The sequence below is a fragment of the Crocodylus siamensis genome, chromosome 1 (assembly GCF_052110815.1).
Source record: "Crocodylus siamensis isolate JL-2025a chromosome 1, ASM5211081v1, whole genome shotgun sequence".
In the NCBI taxonomy this organism is placed as follows: Eukaryota; Metazoa; Chordata; order Crocodylia; family Crocodylidae; genus Crocodylus; species Crocodylus siamensis.
This window is the reverse complement of record NC_143395.1, coordinates 175,504,397-175,524,267: the sequence shown is the minus strand read 5'-3', so window position 1 is coordinate 175,524,267 and position 19,871 is coordinate 175,504,397. Positions and strand designations below refer to the sequence as shown.

The following is a 19,871-nucleotide window of genomic DNA, read 5'->3' as shown; positions in this document are numbered from 1 at the left end:
CAACAACTGTAAATTGAAATTGTTGTTTCTAGCACGGTTCTAGAAGAAGGCTATACAGAATGCCATTTGGGTTTTATAAGGCTGCTCTCTAGAAAAAAATCCCTGTCTGGATTGGTAAGAGAAAACATACAATAACATTGTGAGCTACATCTGCTAGTAATAAATGTTTATAGTGGTAAAGCATGTCCCTACCTTTGGGAAATGAAATGTTTTGAATTATATTTTTAAGTAACTACATATTTAACTAATGAGATTTTTTTAAAAATCTTGTTCATAGTTTCTAAGATAGTCGAGGTGGATCTCAGTTGTAAAACAGATTTGTGTGGGCTACGGGCGTGGGGGGGGGAATCAGGCTAAAAAAGCTCCATTATTATGCTTAAGATCCCCAATATTAATGAAAAACTTGATACAAAATACTGAGAAATCCAGGGGGGAAATCCCATTTAAATACCTTTGGCTAATTATAATGCATATTTATAAAAGTGGTTTATTCAGAACTCAAATTACTTTAGAATCTGTCAAGATGATACCTTATATTTTTAGACTACTTAGAGAATTCACTGTCATACCAGAGGCAATTCTATCTGTAGCACAATATACTATAGCTAATATTTACACACAAAGCATAACCAGAATATGAAGTCAACTGTACATAAACTTATAATTTAAATTAGCGTGCACTTGTGCAAACTTTTTTCTAAGGTGACAGAGTAGAGCCTTTTAAATGACCACCTCTATTCCCATTCTTCTGTTCCATAAACAAGGTTAAGTTGTTGTAAGTTAGCATTAAAAACACAACTTACGCTGTGCGCTCCTTGAATTGTGCGAACTAAGTTCAGCCCTTTCCAAACATATATGTCTCCATTTAAAGCACCAGAGTAGGTGACATCTTCTTTTGCACATGCTAAGCAAAGGATAGTTTGGAGATCCCCTGTCTTGCCAAATATTCCTCTTTTTGCTGTCAATGCATTTCCACACAATGTCCAGAACTATGAAATGTAAATGAGACATGAAGAGAAGTTTCTGCAGCAGTTTTGGTTTGATCAGTCTTACAGGCACGCTTCCATATTATTCAGTTACTGAACTATGAACCAAAATTTCTCCTGTATGCTTACCAGACTGCTCCATCATGCTATAAATACTTTACAAAGAATTAAAAAAACCACAACAGTAGACATAAAGATTAGACACACATACACAGAGAGATATGGAACTAGCAAGTTGAGTATGAAACTGAAGCAAAATCCAGTCTCGTCCCTCCCATAACCTTACCATCTCTTTATCCCATGTTGCAGTGTGATATCTAATAGAATGGAAGCTTTAAGACAAGAACCTGGGGTTCTTTTAGTCTAAAAAAGCTCCATGAACAACTCTCGTGCAAAATAAATAATAATGGAATACATGAAATAAGAAGTAATGGACAAGAAGTGATGTAGGCCCCTGGCTCCTGAAACAGAATCTGCAACCCTGAATTAGATGCCTGTGCTCCCCATGTAATACACAGGAAGACACAGGTACTTCAGAATGGGATTTGCAAGAGTCAATAGACTGAGAAGAGATGGTATTTCTCCAATACGATACTGTTTGGGGGATCTAGGTGGAGCAAGGCAGTACCATACTGAAACATGCCATACCCGCTTCCTGAACGCATCTACACATGCAATTAATGGGATGCAATAAACTCTGGTGCAGATTGTGACAGAGTTTATTGCTCCTGGGCACTGTGTTTATAAGTGTGCCTGGGACTGCAGCACATTGAGCCAGGTTGGAGCATCCCTGCTTGGAAGGAGGTCCAGAGGGTCAGCCTGCCAGCCCAGGACTGCTCTGACCCAGCTCAATGTGCTGCAGAGGGGCTGGCTGGAGCATGAGGGTGCTCCAGTGCAAGGTTAGCCAGCAGGTAGTCCTTGCACTGAAGCAACCTTGTGCCCCAGCCAGCCCCATCAGCTACATGTGCATTGCTGCACACTAATGCCACCATAGGATAGTACTTGTTTTTACAAGTACTAACCTAAAGCGGAGTTAATTAGTTTCTTGCAGCCTAATCAGGACACATGTGTAGACACTGAGACTTTACTGTGGAGCTAATTAGGCAGCTCCACAGGAAAAATCTTGTGTAGATGCGCCCATCGTATGCTACATCTGGAACTGGAACGAGTGCAGTCACATTAATGCAGTGTTGTGTGTGTGCCTATAAGCTCTGTTCAGATGCAGGATGCTTCAGGAATATTTTGGATTGTCTTTTGGACTTCTTTTAGCATCCCAGACTGCTCCATCATGCTGTAGATACTTTACAAAGAATTGTATGTGATGGAGAAAAAGACTTCATTCTTCTGAGTTTGCTCTCCCCAAATACTAATTTGGATTATCCAAAACAGTGTATTCTAGCTTACAGTACAGACCTGTAGATACTTTTACTCACTTTGAAGTTGGAGAAATAATGCCATCTCTTTAACCTTAAAGGTACTGAAATAGTAAGATTGCTATTTGAACATTTCTTGCGGGGAATCTAACATTTCATCCTCAAACATCCCAAACACCATTTTCCTCATATGCCTTTATCCACATCTATGTGACTGGTATTATGGATTCTTTAGTTAATTATGATGATTTTAGTGACCACAGGTGACTAACAAAGATAGGTTTTGAGAAGCAGCCTACAGAATATAGCAGATGGCATTAATTCTGCTAAACCATCCTACTGTTTTGAAAACAGTGTCAGTGTGAGGGGCTTAAAGCTTCTCAGTAACCAGAACAAGCAAGATTAACAGGTTTCCTTAAATGTCATTTCAAAGCTTTTCCTACCCATAATCATGTGAAATAATTGCCATCTGTTAGAGGCTTGGCTCATGAAGACAGGGGAGACTACAAACCTGCGGGAAATTATGACAAACAGGGATTTCCCTTTAAGCTTTGCAAAAGCCCAAAGAAGATTTTATACAAAATGTGCAGTCACTGGGGATTTTTCACTTGATTTCAATTTTAATTTTTGGTTGTATTTTATTTTTAATACTAGACAGGCAAAGAACAGCAGGAAGATGATTGGCAAAATTTGTATTTAAGATTCATGAAAGAACAATTTTGTAGCCATGATGGTCCAGAGGCAAGGATTTCTTAGGGTGATAAGAACCTCTTGCCTCTTGCATAATTTCTGGACCATCAAGGCTACAACGTCACTCTTACACTACCATATCACAGAAGGCATTGAATTCTGCAGTTTACAATGGAAAATCCATAACCTAAATAAAAAAGGAAGTCGGACTACACACCCACATCTTCTTCTTAAGCCTGTGCAAGAAATATAATGTTATACCAAGAGGACTAACCCTCTGGCTAACATGTATATTTTCATATATGCAATGCAACTATGCAAGAGAACTTTGGAAAAACTGAGAAACCATCTTCTTCACCTAACCTACTCCATAAAGGATCAACTTAAACAGAAGATGCTCGCTTATGCTACTATATCACCCTAAGAAATCCCTGCCTCACATATTTAAGGTCATGCATGTTTGCACTGGTGACAAATATATGAAGGAAGCAAATATTGAGACTGCAGGGTACTCATATTCTCTCATCAGGTCCATAAGATCAAACATGCAGAAAAACAAGGAGCTGAGTCAAACAGCTGAGTGGAGAGCCAGGCAGAGCATGGGACCTGTGTTCATAACCCTGCAGAGCATGTTCCTGTTCTCTTATGTCCCACACAAACCATGGCATGGCAAATAAGGGACCTGTCTCAGTCAAGGCAATCTTTTACCCTTTGCATTGAATATAGCAGGGCTCCACAGATCTTTCTATTGCTACACAGTGGGCATGTCTAAATGAGATGCTATGTCTCCATAGGAATGCACTACAGTGAAGTAGCACTGGTGGGCAAAACCATGGTGCCAAAGCTACATTGCCATTGTGACATGCTTCCTCAGTATAGCACATTGCTGTGGCGATGTAATGGCTAGAAATAACCGTGTGCCACACAGACAGCGCAATACAGACGGTTGCTGCAGTGTCATTCAGTACTTCCAAAAGGAAGTCGTAAATGATGGCATAGTGACAATGGCACCATAGGGGCACATATAGACATGCCCAGTGATACTTTTGGACCCTTAACCAGGGAAAGATAATTAAAGACCTTAAGAGGGCACTTTTGACAAGATGGAGGCCCCAAAATGGGAATAAAGGCTGGTAAATATTAAGTTCCATGAAATGTTCTCTTCACTTTGCTTAAGTTGTCTTGCATTGCAGTCATTTTGCATTTCAGAAAGTAAAAAACCATTATCCTGAACTGGCTTCAGACATAGAAACATATATAAAATGTTGATAAGCTCTAGGAAGCAGGAAAAACCACCTCCCTAAAGAAAAAAATTGAAGGAGACTTCTAGACATCATAAGCTTTATATGCTCTAAATTAACAAAAAATAAAAGCAACAAATCCAGTTTACCTTTATATGTTTCACTCCACAGCTAACCACTCTGTTTGGTTGATACGGATCCCAGGAAATATCAAAAATCTGTTAAGAAAGGCAAAGCCACTACTTTGAATTGTAAACTAGATTCATATGTTATAGATTTTTTCTTTTGCTCATTTTTAGGCAATTGTTGCTGCTTTGCATTTGACAAATGCACTCTATCTAGAGCACACAATCTGATAAAATTCAAAGCACGGAACTTCCTAGACCTTAAATGCTAGAGGATGCAAGTGAGAGAGGATCTGTGGAAAAACCCCTGGTTATACCCACTTCACTCTCCCTTTCAGCATCTACTCTCTGCCTGTGTGTGACACAGGATACTGGGCCAGACAGATGTATGGTCTGAGCCAGTACATGGCAGTTCTTATATAGATGCAGTTAATGCTCTTTGATAAGAACATCAAATATGAGTGTCTTGACTGAAGAATTGTAAAAATGTGCTTGTAGGGTTCCCCCACAACTCTCCCAGATTTCATTCTGAACTTGAAACAAGCCAGCTATTCCACTACTAAAATACTCTTGAACAGACACCATTTATTGTACCAAAGAGAGTGGAAGTTTTATGAGGTAAGATCATGTCCCTGATGGGTTACTATTAAAGACCACTAACTGCACTTTCAGTCCTCACATCTACTTTAAAAAGTATTAGCAATTTAAATGATACCAACTGAACATGCTTTCAGGCCTACTCTGTAATAACATCTAATGCTGAAATGTATGTGCAGCTAAGCTGAATTCCTCATTTTGACAGACTATATGTCTATCTCACAATGTAAGCATATTTCAAAATTAAGGACCAAATTGTATATGAGTTACTGAGAATAAGAGGGAGGATTTGTTCCTGTATTGCATACTCAGAACAAACCCCTGCTGTGTTCTGGAGTACTCAGATAGTTATCAGTGAGAGCTTGACCTAGGTTATAACTTCAGGATTAGGCCTTGGAAGAAATGCTGGATGATACTTGAAGCTAAAGACTATATACAATGATCCTCAAGAGTCCCCCATTTTGAGGAGTGTTTCAATATTTGGGCAGCCCATCTCTGAAATTTGCAAATTTAAACTGTCACAAGTTGACCATCTGGAAACAGAGGCATCCATATCACCAAAATCGCTTTTGAAAATATATATATAATCCACATGTATACACCTATGTATGTCAGGTAATTTATATAAGATATGTAAATTACAGTCTGATTGCAAAAACTATTTCTGATGCCTACATGAGAGCTAATTCTTTTAAAATGTGAGATTTGCTAAGTCCCATTGTAAGAAATAACCTTTTACCTTTGGTACATGCAGGACTTGCTGGGCTTGGACCCTAACAAGTTCACTCATGGCCTGGAGAACCAGACCACTGATAATTCAAAACTGATCTGTTTCCCACTGAATTCAGTAGCATAATGGGCCCCTGCTCCAATCAAGCAGGAGCTGGGCTGGGCCGGACTCCTTGGGAATTTGGCCCCTGCATGATTGGGGTAGGGGGCAAACTCTAGCGGAGGTTGGGCTGGGCTCTCCAAGAGTTTGGCCTCTGTCCTGGCTGGGACTTGGGCTGAGCAAACAGCCAATGGCACTGGGCTTCCACAGACTATTAGCCCTCCTGCTCCAGCTCCCCCTTGCACCACAGCCTTACCAGCACAGCCCCTAGCTCCTGCAGTGACTGCCATGCATGTGTGTGTGTGCGCACTGGATTGATTAAAAAAAAAAATCCCTAATTTTGCACATTCCTGAAAATTCCAATTAAAAAAAAGAAATAAATGCTTAAAAATAAGCAGTGATTTTTGTGGTCAGAATTAAAAAATAAATAAAAATTGAATCCTGCCAAGTCTAATCATATTGCACTGACTTCAGTGGGGGGAAGGAGGGGGTGTTAAATTAGGCCCTAAAAGGGCAGTTTTAAAAACTGGAATACAAATTCAATCTCAGTATATTATAAACATAGTGCAGTGAAACATTGATTCTACCAAGCTCACAAGCATGGCACATATAGGCTCTGTAGAGTGCATTGTGCAGTTTTAATTTACTGCCATTATTTATGCATAGTGTATTAACCTATTATACAGCTAGTACATAAATTAAAATGTTGTAAAATGCAAAATGAAAAGATAGCAACCAAGGTGTACCTGTAATTTATCTTAATGTATATAAGTAGATATTTGTGTGTGGAGTGGTAGGTTAGGGTTTCTTCATTTTCTTGTCTTGATTTTCTATATTTGTGTAAACATTTCATAAACTTGGGCAATATTTTCCCCTCAGATTCACTTGGGGAACTTCTGTTCCCATATTTTGCCTGCTGCCCAGAATTTGCCTGATGACAATGGATCCAAGAAGAAAATGTTTCCCTAATTATCACTTTGCTGCTAATAACTTTCTCAGATGAAAGCAAAGGATAAACATACTTTGCTTTTTCAGGTTAAACATCTTTGTGTCATGCATTAACATTAACCCTACCTGTGGAGACAGCATCTGACATCCTATATAAAGAGCTGAAAATCAGTCTAATCAGTGAAGTACAGAGTACTTCTTCAGTGTGCTTGACTGACTACCCAAACATCCATCATGTGCCTCGTTCACTAATGTGTGCTTTGCACTGCGGCAATGTAAGAAAACATGCATATTCCATATTTTCAAATCTTATTAAAAATGACAAACTTCTCTGTGTATTAGACTCATGGAAAAATAAAAATATTTTTTAAAAAGTTTATCAAAATAGTTTGGAAATGCTTAAGACAATATTCAGATAATCCCTTTATACAGTTACCCTATCTGAATGGCCTGTAGCTGTTGCCAGCAGTTTTCCTTTCTTCCAGTCCCAAATACAGACTGTATTTTTGGCATCCAGTCCCACTGAAGCTAAACGCTGAGAAAAAAGAGCAATAATATAGTTAATCAAAGATCAGTTCCAAATCAGTTCATCAGTTCAGTTCATATCATATATGCAACATTTCTATGCAAAAGGACCTACAATAAAAATAAATTGCTAGAGACATCCATGTTAAATATCTGTCTCCCATTAAGACAGAGACTTTTCTAGAAGTTTCAAATTAATAACTCGACTCTTAGATAGCCTAGGTACAGATCCTATTCATCAGAAGATTAAGGCAGTTACTTTTAAGTGCACAGCAACTGGCATTTTGATCTTATTGACCTGTGAGTGCAGGGGAAGAGGCAATAAAACTCCTTCTGCCTCCACAACCCCCGAACACACACCCAATTTTGTCTACAGTGACTGTTTCTGTGGGTATACTTTCAAAATATTATTTTATATAATATGATTTATTACTTCATTTTTGAGGCATTTGTAACTAATTATTTTTAAAGCTTAATAAAAGTAGATGTCCTTCTTACCCTCCAAAACAAAACAACCCTTTGTGCAGAAACGAAGGCTAAAAAGAAGCAAATAGGGCATAAAACATCATGGCAGTCTTGACCTCTTCTCAGTTCCTTCACATCAGAATTTTAATGATGGCTACTCCAAAGAACTGAAGAAAGAGGAGGGTGGGTTGGAATATACATGTGTAGAGCAAATCTTGAAGAACAGCTACTATAGTGTTAAAAAAACATTTGTTTCTCCTTTGAGTGACTGTGCACATATGTGTTCCACTGTAGGTGCCTCACAGGCACTTCTCATTGCAGATGATGGCACTTCACAGTCTATCTAAACAGAAACCATAGGACTGGTTTGCTAAAGCCTGTACTGAATCTGGAAACCTAATGTACAACATAAAACCTTGCAAAAGTACATTATAAAGACCACGCAGCACCTTTGCAAATGCGTGTCATAAGAACACTGTTCAAGAAAGTTGCTTAAGTGGCTTTTTTGTGGGAGAATGGATAATTACTTTCATTGGGGAATGGTTTGTTAGCTAGATTAAATCCAGCTATATATTTGTTGTACAGATAGTCTGTTCTTTCATTCTTTTTTCCTAGGAAATAATCTAAATGAGGGTCTTAATTGTCTTATCCTGTCTAAGAATGAATGTCCTACAAATGACACCTTGCCTCACCTTTGTCAGAGTGGACCTTAAAGACAATTAGTAGATGAACTGCCTGGTTAAAGTGAAAGTTTGAAGTGACCTTGCACATAGCCTCAAAGAGAACTTCTTCTTGGAGATTACAATGGGAGGAAGCTCTGCCATAAAAAGCTGCAGTTCTGAAACTCTCCTGGGGAATGGTATTGCTGTTTTTCTTTGAAAAGCAGAGAAGAGAAAGAGGAAGCCATATGCACAATGGTGACCCCATAAATCAGGGCAAGGATAAAATCCAATAGCAGACCCAGTTCTTGAATTGGTGGTTACATTCTTATGAGACTTCTGAGAAAACTTCTTTTCTATAGAACATGATAAATCTGGAGGAGGATGCCTGGCCAATGTTGCAGCTCAGTGGACTACAAGTCAGCAAATAGATAGGTGTAAGCCTTTCGAGTGTAGCAACATTGCAAGATATGCAGAATTTTTGTTGTGGTGGGGAAGCGTTGATAGAGCAGAACCTAGATGCAAAACTGCTTCCATTTTACAAGACATGTAGTTCCCTGCAGTCATATCTAAACTCCAAAACTTACCATGTCTGGTACCAGAGCCCTCAAATGTTCTGCACTGATTGCTTACACACTATTTCCTTCCACCCTGAACAGAAGCAGCATAGTTTTTCCCAGGGATGAACTAATTAGTGGTGCTGAATGACAGCCCACTTGCCTGCTCCTGACACCATGTAAACGTAGTTGCATTTTTTTTCTGTTTGGGTAGGAAGGGTAGCATGGTAAGTCCAAGGTCATCATTACCAGTCACAGTTCGACTGTAAATGGTTAAAGACACATTCCTATTAATAACAATATTCAGGACCCCCCTTGAAGCAACCTTTTTTTCAACCCAAAAATACATTTGTCCTTTAGGGAAAGCTTATCCAGAAATCACATACAGCAAAGCAGGCAGACTTGCTTAAACAGAGCAGTATTTTTTGGATAATTTCAGTATACCAGGCAGATTCCTTTTGACAGGAAGTCCAGACTGAACTGTAAGCAGAGTATCAGTCAGTCAGACAGCCATGCTGATTGTGTTGAGCCTCTGCATCCCATCTTCCCCTTTGTACTTCTGTGTCTCTTTTCAAGCTCCTCCCCCAAAGGAGCATCCTTTGATGGGCATCTTGAGCACCAGAGATAGCAGAGACCCTCCAGGTGATGGGACCTGAATTCAGCCTGCCTCAGCATGCAAAGTGTTCCACTGAATATTTGATGGCTAATTCTCTGCTAGTTAGGCTAGCTATGTGCAGAAAAATCACAGCTACTTCCAGGTCTAGTCCAGGCCAAATTAACCCATTCTTTACTGATGAATAACAGCATTCAATCTAATTGGGGAAAGTGAGGCATGCACCATTTTCACAGAAATATTCATAAAACACTACCATATTTATGCTTGGCAAGATTTGATTTTTTTTTAAATCAATAGACATTGATAAACATTGATTTCACCTGACACTAACAAACTAATGGGAAAATATTTCTGTCGGTAACCACTGACATTTACATAAAGGAAATGTAAAATAACTAACTAAAAATCCAGGATGGAGGTAAAGAAAACTGGTGTGCACACACACATACACATGCAGGCACACATTCAATGGCCACTACAGGTGCTGGGGGCCATGCTTGTAAGGCTGTGCTAGGAGGTGGAGTTGGAGGGGCAGGGCTGGTAGTTGCAGGGAGCCCAGTGCCGTAGTTCACTCACTGTCCAGATCCCAGCTGGGGCAGTGGCCAAACTCCTATGGAGGCCACACTGGGCTTTTCAGGAATTTGGCCCCTGCCCCAGTCACACAGGGGCCTGGCTGGGTTGAGCTGGGGTCCATGGGAGTTTAGCCCCTGCCCCAAGCAAGCAGGGGCTGGGCTGGGCCGGACTCCTTGGGAATTTGGCCCCTGCATGGTTGGGGTAGGGGGCCAAACTCCAGTGGAGGCTAGGCTGGGCTTTGCAGGAGCTTGGCCCCTGCCCTGGCTGGGACTTGGGCTGAGTGAGCAACTGATGGCACCAGACTTCCAGGCACTATCAGCCCTGTACCTCCGACTCCTTGTCCCAGCACAGCCTTACCAGCACATCCCCAGCTTCTGCAGTGGCTGCCATGCATGTGTGCATATGTGTGCACTGAACTGATAAATATAGAACTCCCTCCCCCGCAATTTTGCACAATTCTGAAAAGTCCAATGTTGCAGTTGTATTGCAAGGCAATTATAATTTAAAACCACACTTTGGGCCCGCACTGTTCAACATCTTCATCAGTGACTTGGATGAGGGGGTAAAAAGCACCCTGTTCAAATTTGCTGATGACACTAAGATGTGGGGGGACGTGGGTACATTGGAAGGATGCAACAGGCTACAATCAGACCTAGACAGGTTACAAGGGTGGGCGGACGAGAATAGGATGGGTTTCAACACAGATAAGTGCAAGGTGATGCACCTTGGGAGGAACAACCGGCACCATACCTACAGGTTGGGGAACTCCCCTCTTATCAGCACGGAGGCGGAAGGGGATCTGGGGGACATCATTGACTCCAAGATGAACATGGGCCGGCAGTGTGGAGAGGCAGTAAGGAAGGCCAACCGCACCTTGGCATGCATCTATAGATGCATCTCGAGCAGGTCCAAGGAGGTGATCCTCCCCCTCTATGCGGCACTGGTCAGGCCACAGCTGGAGTACTGCGTCCAGTTCTGGGCGCCGCACTTCAAGAGGGGTGTTGACAGCATGGAGAGGGTCCAGAGGAGGGCCACTCATATGATCAGGGGACAACAGGGCAGGCCCTATGAGGACAGGCTGCGGGACCTGAACCTGTTCAGCCTCCAAAGGAGAAGGCTGAGGGGGGATCTTGTGGCCTGTTATAAACTAGTCAGGGGGGATCAGCAGGCATTGGGGAAGTCACTGTTTCCCCGAGCACCGCCAGGAGTGACCAGGAATAATGGTCTCAAGCTGGCAGAGGGTAGATTTGGGCTAGACATCAGGAGGTGCTACTTCACAGTCAGGGCGGCTAGGATCTGGAACCAGCTTCCAAGAGAAGTGGTGCAGGCTCCTACCCTGGGGGTGTTTAAGAGGAGGTTAGATGAACATCTTGCTGGGGTCATCTGACCCCAGTATTCTTTCCTGCCATGGCAGGGGGTCGGACTAGATGATCTGCTCAGGTCCCTTCCGACCCTACAAACTATGAAACTATGAAACCTGCTGCAGTCCTGGGCGCATGGGTTAAACATAGCACCTGGGAGAAATAAACTCTGGTGCAATATGTGTTGTATTAAAAGATGCACCCTGTGTCTCTATAATTAGTTAACTTCTCTCTACAGGTACCAGGAAAAACCCAGCTATAGAAAATACTGGAAGGCTCTTTTAAAGTGCAGGGAAGAGAATAACAAAAACTTAATATAGTTTCACAGGGTGTATCTACATATGCAATTAATGTGAAGCAATAAACTTTGGAGCTTATTGCTCCGGAGTTTATTGCTCCCAGGTGTGCCGTTTGAATGTGTGCCTGGGAGCAATAAACTCCAGAGCAATAAACTCCAAAGTTTATTGCCGTTTGAACATGTGCCCAGGAGTGCAGCATGTTGAGCCTGGGCGAAGCAGCCCAGCTTGGAAAGAGGTCCAGGGGGTCAAGCTTGCCAGCCTATGGTTGCTCCCCTGGGTTCAGGATGCTGTGGATGGACTAGCTGGGGCATGAAGGTACTTTACTGCTGGGCTAGCTGGCAGGCAGTCCCCCTGCTAAAGCATCTTTGTGCCCCAGGCAGCTGGGACAGCATCTACAGTCACAATGTGCTGCTGTGGAGTTTTTTACTCTGCAGCAGAATAGTACTTGTATTTACAAGGTAGTACTATCAAGCTGCAGAGAAAATCTAACCTAATAGGGGTGGCATGTGTAGATGCTGATATGTTTACCGCATAGCTAATTAGTCTACTGAGCAGTAAACATCTTGTATAGATGCACCTACACTAATATAAAGTAATGCTCTTATTCTCACCTGCTTTTTGGGAGACTCTGCATCTGTCTGAAACCCTGCTGTTCTCTGTTCTGGCCAGCTATGTATCCCAGAAAATGCAAAATAAATTCCTACACCTAAGCTCCTCTATAGTTATAGTTTCTTTATTCAGCAGCACATAAATGCATCTCTATTACCTTTGGCTGCTTGGGATGTGACACATTTGTTGTCTCCTAATATCAAAATACCGTGTTGAATTCTACCTAGGGAATAGTATGTGCCCAGAGCAATAGCCTGCAACAAACCATTCAGGGATTCCAGTAAACATTCTTCTGCTGGCTGCCAAATCCATCTGTATTCTTCCTGGTTTGTGCAGAGCAGTGAACCTACATATAACTGAATCTGAGTATACCATCATTTTTCTTGTACGAGTGTCTGCATGGGGACAATAAGAATATCGGATGATGATAGACTTTGTAACAGATGGATGCCTTCAACCCCTACTAAAGTAAAAGGGGGTTGCAGATGCTATGACAGTTTGGGATAAAGAGATTCTGCAGGAAAGTTTAAGAACATAATGCTAGGAAGCTGGGGATGAGGATTGTGGCTGAAGGTTATGTTAGTGCTGGTTAGTACTGGCTGAGGATTATGTTAGTGCTGGTATCTGAAACTACAGTAAAGTCAAAAGGGGCTTGGACTATATGCTGTATTTACTTGATTCCAAATGAGGTTATTTTACCTATTCAACATGGGGAAACATAAACGTTGTTGAGTACAGTTGGGTCAGGCAGCTGCCGAGGCTCAAGCTCCAACTCTGACTCTAGCCTTGACTCTGGCCCCAACTTGGGGGTATCCACATGGTGTGGTGGGAGGAAAAGCAGGAAGATCATGTGGTACAGGCTGCAGGGAGCATGAGGAGACTGCACAGTGGCAGGGTAGCTGCTGCAGCTCTGGCTCCTGCCCCGTGAGCTCTCTGTCCCAGCCTGACCTGGAGCTGAAGCTGCTGCATAAGATAAGCAGCTGTGGAGAGGGGAGGGAAAGGGAGGGCACTGGGTGGTAGGGGAGAGGGAAGCTGCCTTTCTGCCTTTTCCCCCCATGACTGCTTTCCCTGCTATGGCAGTTGTGGGCGATAAATTTAAAATGGCCCTCCAATAATTTGATTCTATACATAGAAAGCTATAACAAACATAATTTTCCATGTATAAAATCTAATTATTGGAGGGGGGGGATCTAATTCAAAGTTATCTTAGATTTGGGTAAATATGGCATTTTCATAGCAGTACAGTAGGGATACTCTAGCTACTTGCATACAATTGTGGCACAGACTGACAAGAGTAAGGATATTTAAAATTAAAGATAAGACCCATCATATCATTTTTAAACTCTTAAATAATATTTTTAGACAATGCACAACTTGAACTAATAAAAATGTTGAGAATCTTCAAATAAATATGTAGAAGTTACAGAAAAAATTAATTTCTGAATTTACCAATTGGTGTTACAATGCATCTGTGTATGTGCCTGACATTTTTATTTGAATGAAAGAGAAAAAGACAATTTTGGAGCCTTGTTAATTGACACTACACTAAAGGCTGGTCAGACACTTTTTAAGACCCCCACATATGAAAAAGGTTATTATATCTAGAAAGGTTAATCTATTAAATCAAAGACCAGCTGGGTTATTCTCCTCCTGTGGAAGAATATGTCATTATTCTAGGAGGCAAGCACTTGAGATATATATCTATATAGATACACACACACACACACACACACACACACACACACACACACACACACTAAGAATTTGTTTTTAACTTCTAGCATCTGTGTTTGATCAGTAGGTCTACAAGAGGAAAATTGTAGACCTAGGAAAAGAAACAAAAACAAAAGGAAGAAACATTAAACAAATTTCATTTAAAAAGCTAAGAATTTTCTTTATCTTAGGAAAGGCCACTTTCCCTTTCCTAGAAAAAAAACTGCATGAGGATTTGTATGTAGGGGCCAGAAGAAAAAAAAAAAAAGTAATATAAACCTTTTGCAGGGAACTTCTATCAATTCCCGCTCTTGCTTTCCTCTTTCATGTTCCCCCCTTTTCTGAGAAAAACATGGAGATGTCTATATGGTATTTTTAAGGTTTGTGGTTTTACCGAACCCTGAAGACAGTCATCTTGTGTGGAGCACAATCAGCTGTACCACAGTCTGTCGTGACACAGCTGATTGTGCTCCAGGGAAATCTACAGACCTCCCTAGCTGCTGTGTCCCAATGTGGAGCATGTCTGCAAGCAGGAATAACTCAGGTCCTCCCCTCCACAATTCCAGGCACACCTTTGCAAAGGATTTTCCCCCATGCAACTAAAAATGTGGAATGAGGGGACTCAAGTTTCCCCCTCTGCGCTTGCAGGCATCATCAGAGAAATCCCTGTGTAAGGGATTTACTTAAAATTCAAATATTTGAAATTATCTGGAATACTTTTAATATACAAAAATATGAGCTTGAATCTGCAGCTGTTCTCTGATCTCAGGACTTCTTTGGGGCTCATTGACTTCTATGTACAACAGCTTGCAAAACTGGATCAGCTACTAATTCCCAATTCAAGTGGTTCCTCCATTAATTTTATAGCAGCTATTAGTCTGAACACTGGGACTGTTAAAGATTTTTGTGAGCGGTTGATTTTTTTTGGCAGGATTCCTACTCCAAGCTCCAAATTTGTATACTTTTAACTCTTTATTAAATTAAACATCCTGGGCTTCACAGGTGCTGAAAATCCCTTAGCAATGAGTAAGGGAGTTCTTCTACCCAGGGAGGGTAGGACAGCTCACAGCAGCATTCTGTAGAACAGAGGTTCCCAAATTTTTTCTTATTGCACACCCCCTTCCCGATTTGCCAGCTGCCCACATAGGCCCACCAGCATACGTTTTATATTTTCTCCCCTTAAATGCCAGTTGTTATTATAACGAAGATTAAATCTGCCATTACACAATTTCTCCCACGTACCCTCTCCCCCGAGATGCCTTGCATACCACAGTTTGGGAACCCTTGCTGTATAAGATTCCTGAACAGCAGATATAAATGGGCACTGGCCAAAACAGAGGTTAAAGCTGTTCAAGGGACAAAACTATATTTCTATGAAGGTCTATTTTTGCTTTTGGCATCTGTCCGATGCCCAACCCAGCTACCTAGTTTGGATACTACATTGAAAAAATACATATTTCCAGTATTTTATATATGATACTTATATTAATATGTTAACCTGCAGCATACCTTCCAATGAAAAGCTATAATTGTATATGCTTATTACATTTATAGAAAATACTTCAATGTATAACCTGTCTGCACTGTTAGAGAATGACATTTAAACATAAGAAATATAGCAAATGACAAATACTAACCTGGCCATCTGAATCAAAAGCTAAGCAGGCAACTCCATGTGTATGTGCATCCTTGAGAACAGAAACAGTTTGTATGCTGTAGGAATCCCAGATGCAAATGTATGGGTCCTTCCCAACTTGTCCTGTAGCTACCAGAGTTTTATCTGGATGTATTGCAAGGCTGGAAGAGAATATAATTTAAAACCACACTTTGCTTTCCAAGTCTGAAAAATATTATAAGGTAGTGGAAGAGGACAATAAATATCGATTAAATTACATTTCTCTCTGTTTTAAGGAAATGCAGTTCCTTTAACAAATTGGAATGACCATAGCAAGACTCTCTAGAGAAAAAGCTTTCAAATTGTTCCCAGTGTTATTTACTTTTACCTTTAAAGAGCATGTTCAACTAGGACAGGTAAAGATGATCAATAGGGTCCAATTTTGCCTATATTAAAATTTTAATTAGAGTATTGTCAGGAAAAATTAAACACAATAGTTGTTTAGACATTTTGTTTCTGTGACTGGCCAGTCTCCCATGGATCTCTTTCATCTTTCCATGACCGTGGCTAAGAACAGAGGTGTAGCAAGCTCTTTTGGCTCCTGGGGCACGGGGGGTAGGGGCAGGGAATTATACTGACCAGTGGAGAGCTGGGGGATGGAGTGTTACCTAACAGGGCTGTCCTCGGGCAGCAGGCGCAGCTGAGGAACAGGCAGTAACATGGGCTTCCAGCGGGGTGGTGCTCCTAATGCCCTGCTCATCCCCTCCCCACAACCTGGGGGCAGGGCTGTGCCCCCCCATAGCAAAGCCTCCTGGGGGAGGACATTTCACGATTGATACGCTGTTGGGCATGGGGCTATGCCTGTCTAGCTCCTAATGACCAGACAGCACAGAGCTGAACCTGCCCTGGTAAAGACCCCGGGGGAGCAGGGGACCACATTGGCACTCCCTTTCAGCCAGCACCCAGGGCTTGTGCCCCGCTCACCCTGACTGGTTACACTATTATGTAGGAACGCAACACTGAAAGGGGGCTCCAGGGCCATCAAGACCAGTCCCCCATTCACAGGCAAGCACTAACTCAAAGAATCACAGCTTCAAGCCCGCACATTTCACTACAAAGAACAATACCCAAAACACCAAGAACACCCCACAACATGCCACAGATAAAGGTAGGAGTGATGAGGGCTCTCCCAATGCCTTGCTACTGCAACAACAAGGAAGTAGTTGGTTAATACGTATTCAGAAAATAGAAATACTAATGTCTAACAAATTATTCATCTTTGGCACATCAACCTAAATAGTTTTAAAAAAAATAGGCCAGCAGCTGAGCAAAGTATATTTTTCACGATTAATTAAACTATGATCAGGAGGGCCCTAATCATTAATTTTTTAAGGACTGAACCTCAGAGGGATGGAGAGTTATGCTGCAGCTTCTGTGTCTGATGTTAAGAACTGTGTGTGCCTACAGATCTATTTTTAGGTATTTAGTTAGCCTCAGGAGAGCTGAAATTTACTGTATCTACACATTTTACCTTATGTTTCCTGACAGATAATAAAAACACTGTTGTTTTCCTCATCAAATAGTACAACAGCAGGTGTGTTACTTCATTTTTGGATATAAATAATTACATCTCAAAACATGACTCTATATATCAATGTCTTATAAGCACTATGCTGGATGACTTTAGTAACAGAGCAATTGGCTCTGAATGCTGATCCCATAACTCTCTTGAAAACAAACCTGTTAAATGGAATACCGTGCAGCATACATCCACCTACATGCTACAGCAGAAGTCCCTGGTATTCCCTGGAAATTCAGAGGCAACTCTAAATTAATTTTTGAAAAAACAACACTTTCAATTTAATGAGGAGAATACAACAGTGAGTACCATGGCCCCCATTTTTCTTTACATTATTCATTATTTAGTGCAATTAACAACAGTCTCAAATTTGCAGTTTGTGTCATGGCAATATATACTTACATTAAACAAGAGGGAAACAGATGTTGGATAATTTTCCATGTAGAGAATATAATGGGGGGCGGGGGCGCTCATCTTAAAGTCAAAGTTATCTTGGACTTGGGTATATATGGTTTTGTGTCTACATGTGCATTTACAATGGCCTAAATTTACTGTACAGTAAGTTACTGCACAAGTAGGCCAGCATCTACATGTGCAGGTGTTAAAGTGCGCTAACTATAGTCCCAAGTCAGTCCATACACACAGCGTTACTACGCAGTAAGGTGTCTATACTTGTGTTCCTGTGCATGATGCAGCTATTAAATTTATGTTCAAGTCAGCATAAATCACCACATTTACTGCGCAGTATGGGCATTACAGCCCATACTGTGCAGTATTTTTTGTTACTGCACAGTAAATGTACACATGTAAGTGTGCCCACTATGTCTAAGTGGTAACAGAGAAGTAGTTAGCTGTGACAGTCTGAAGTAGTCATAAAACAGGGTAGATATGGATCTTTATAGACTAACTAAATAAGATACATCTAGAGAAAGAGCACAAGCTTTCATGGGCTGCAACTCACTTTATCAGCTTCTGTGGATAGATAGGCAGAAAGCAGAGTATATCAACCAGCACTTGAGCAGTGTTCCCCCATGCCTGCTCTGCTAATCCAGGAAAGCTGCTTCCTCAACTGGAAGCAGTGTAGCCATGCATATTTGGTATTTCAGTCAGCTAATTAGCACTGGTGCATGACAATGCATATTAGCTTTCTGCAATGGTCATTAGTTTGTCCACAGCGCCATGTGGATACAGCTAAACTGCATCTGGCTCAGGAGGCAGCCTGCTTGCAGCATTATAGTAAGCTTCAGATTGCTGCTTTAGGGCAGTGGGTCTCATCTTTTTTTGTACTAGGACCCATCTGTAAACATCAATGGCCAGTCCTGACCTAGTGCCCCTCACTCTCTTCCCACCACCCCCTGCCCCAGCCCCTCAGTGTGTGTGACAGGGAGTGGGTGTGTGGGGCAGGGATGGACCCAAGCAGCCCGTTGCAGGTTGGAGCTCTGCCAGCCTGCAAGGAAAAAGCCACATGTTTCCCATGTTTTTTTTTAAAGGAAAATCCATTTTTAAAGTGTGTTCACAATCCTTTCATATACCTTTGCAACCCACTTTTGGGTGATGACCCACGGGTTGAGAAACGCTGCTTTATGGTCTCAGGTTCTGCTCTATCATTCTGTGGCAAGAAAGAGGATTCTGTGGTTAATTGGCTACCTAGGGACATATAGGACACTAATTAGAACAAATTCTTTTCAGCTGCTTTGTAACTGGGCAAATTGTTCAGAAATGTTATCCAAATTATTTGTGTTGTCCATTAAAGAGAATACTTTTGAGGAATAAAGGAGTACTGAAGCATGTGATATGTATATATCATATAGAACAATTTCTTTACCTGCCACCATTTTGTTGATCTGCTAAAACATACCAAAAAGAATGTATGCTAGCACTAAATCCAGCTCACATGAACCTCTAATTTTTACTTGTTCTATAAAGTTCTTATGCAGGGGTGGGCAATTATTTTGGGCAGAGGGCCACTTACTGAGTTTTGGCAAGCCATCGAGGGCAGCATGACAGGCAGCCCAGGGCAAATTAATATCAATTTTCTAAATTTCTTAGGGGCCCTGCAGGCTGAATAGAATGGCCTGGGCTGCATTTTGCCCACCCCTGCTCTTTTGTTATCTTAAATTCCTAGATTGCTCTCTTTGAATGGGAAATTTTCCCTACCTAGCACTAATGGAATCCAACAGAAGAGTGGTTTTCAACCTTTTTTTATTTGCAGACCCCTAAAACATTTTGAATGGAGGCATGAATCCTTTTGAATTGTAAGTAATCAGAATTACTTTTCATTGTTCATAGTCATCTTTTGTGGACCCCTTGGACTTGGTCTGCAGTTGCCCAGGGGTCCATAGACCACAGGCTGAAAACCACTGCAACAGAAAAACCCCATAGCCACTTGCCTTCCAGTCTATGGCCACAGACACCTGGACAGGTTACCCTGTGAGAAAGTCATGTTCTGATTTATAAATGCTTTAAACATATAATTCCTAAAAAGGACTTAGTTCTACCCAGAAAGTATAT

At 41.4% G+C, this 19,871-nt stretch overlaps 1 protein-coding gene across 1 annotated transcript in view; it reads right to left on the bottom strand.

Annotated features, from left to right (window-relative positions):
- The window catches only part of EML6 (EMAP like 6), a 324,512-nt gene that overhangs the window by 181,912 nt on the left and 122,729 nt on the right, over positions 1–19,871 (bottom strand). The window contains exons 2-5 of the mRNA XM_090049525.1: positions 15,804–15,963; positions 7,226–7,324; positions 4,440–4,508; positions 804–989 (exon numbers count right to left, since the gene is read on the bottom strand). Coding sequence (XP_089905651.1) covers positions 804–989; positions 4,440–4,508; positions 7,226–7,324; positions 15,804–15,963 — 514 coding nt within the window. The remainder of the gene's footprint in view (positions 1–803; positions 990–4,439; positions 4,509–7,225; positions 7,325–15,803; positions 15,964–19,871) is intronic.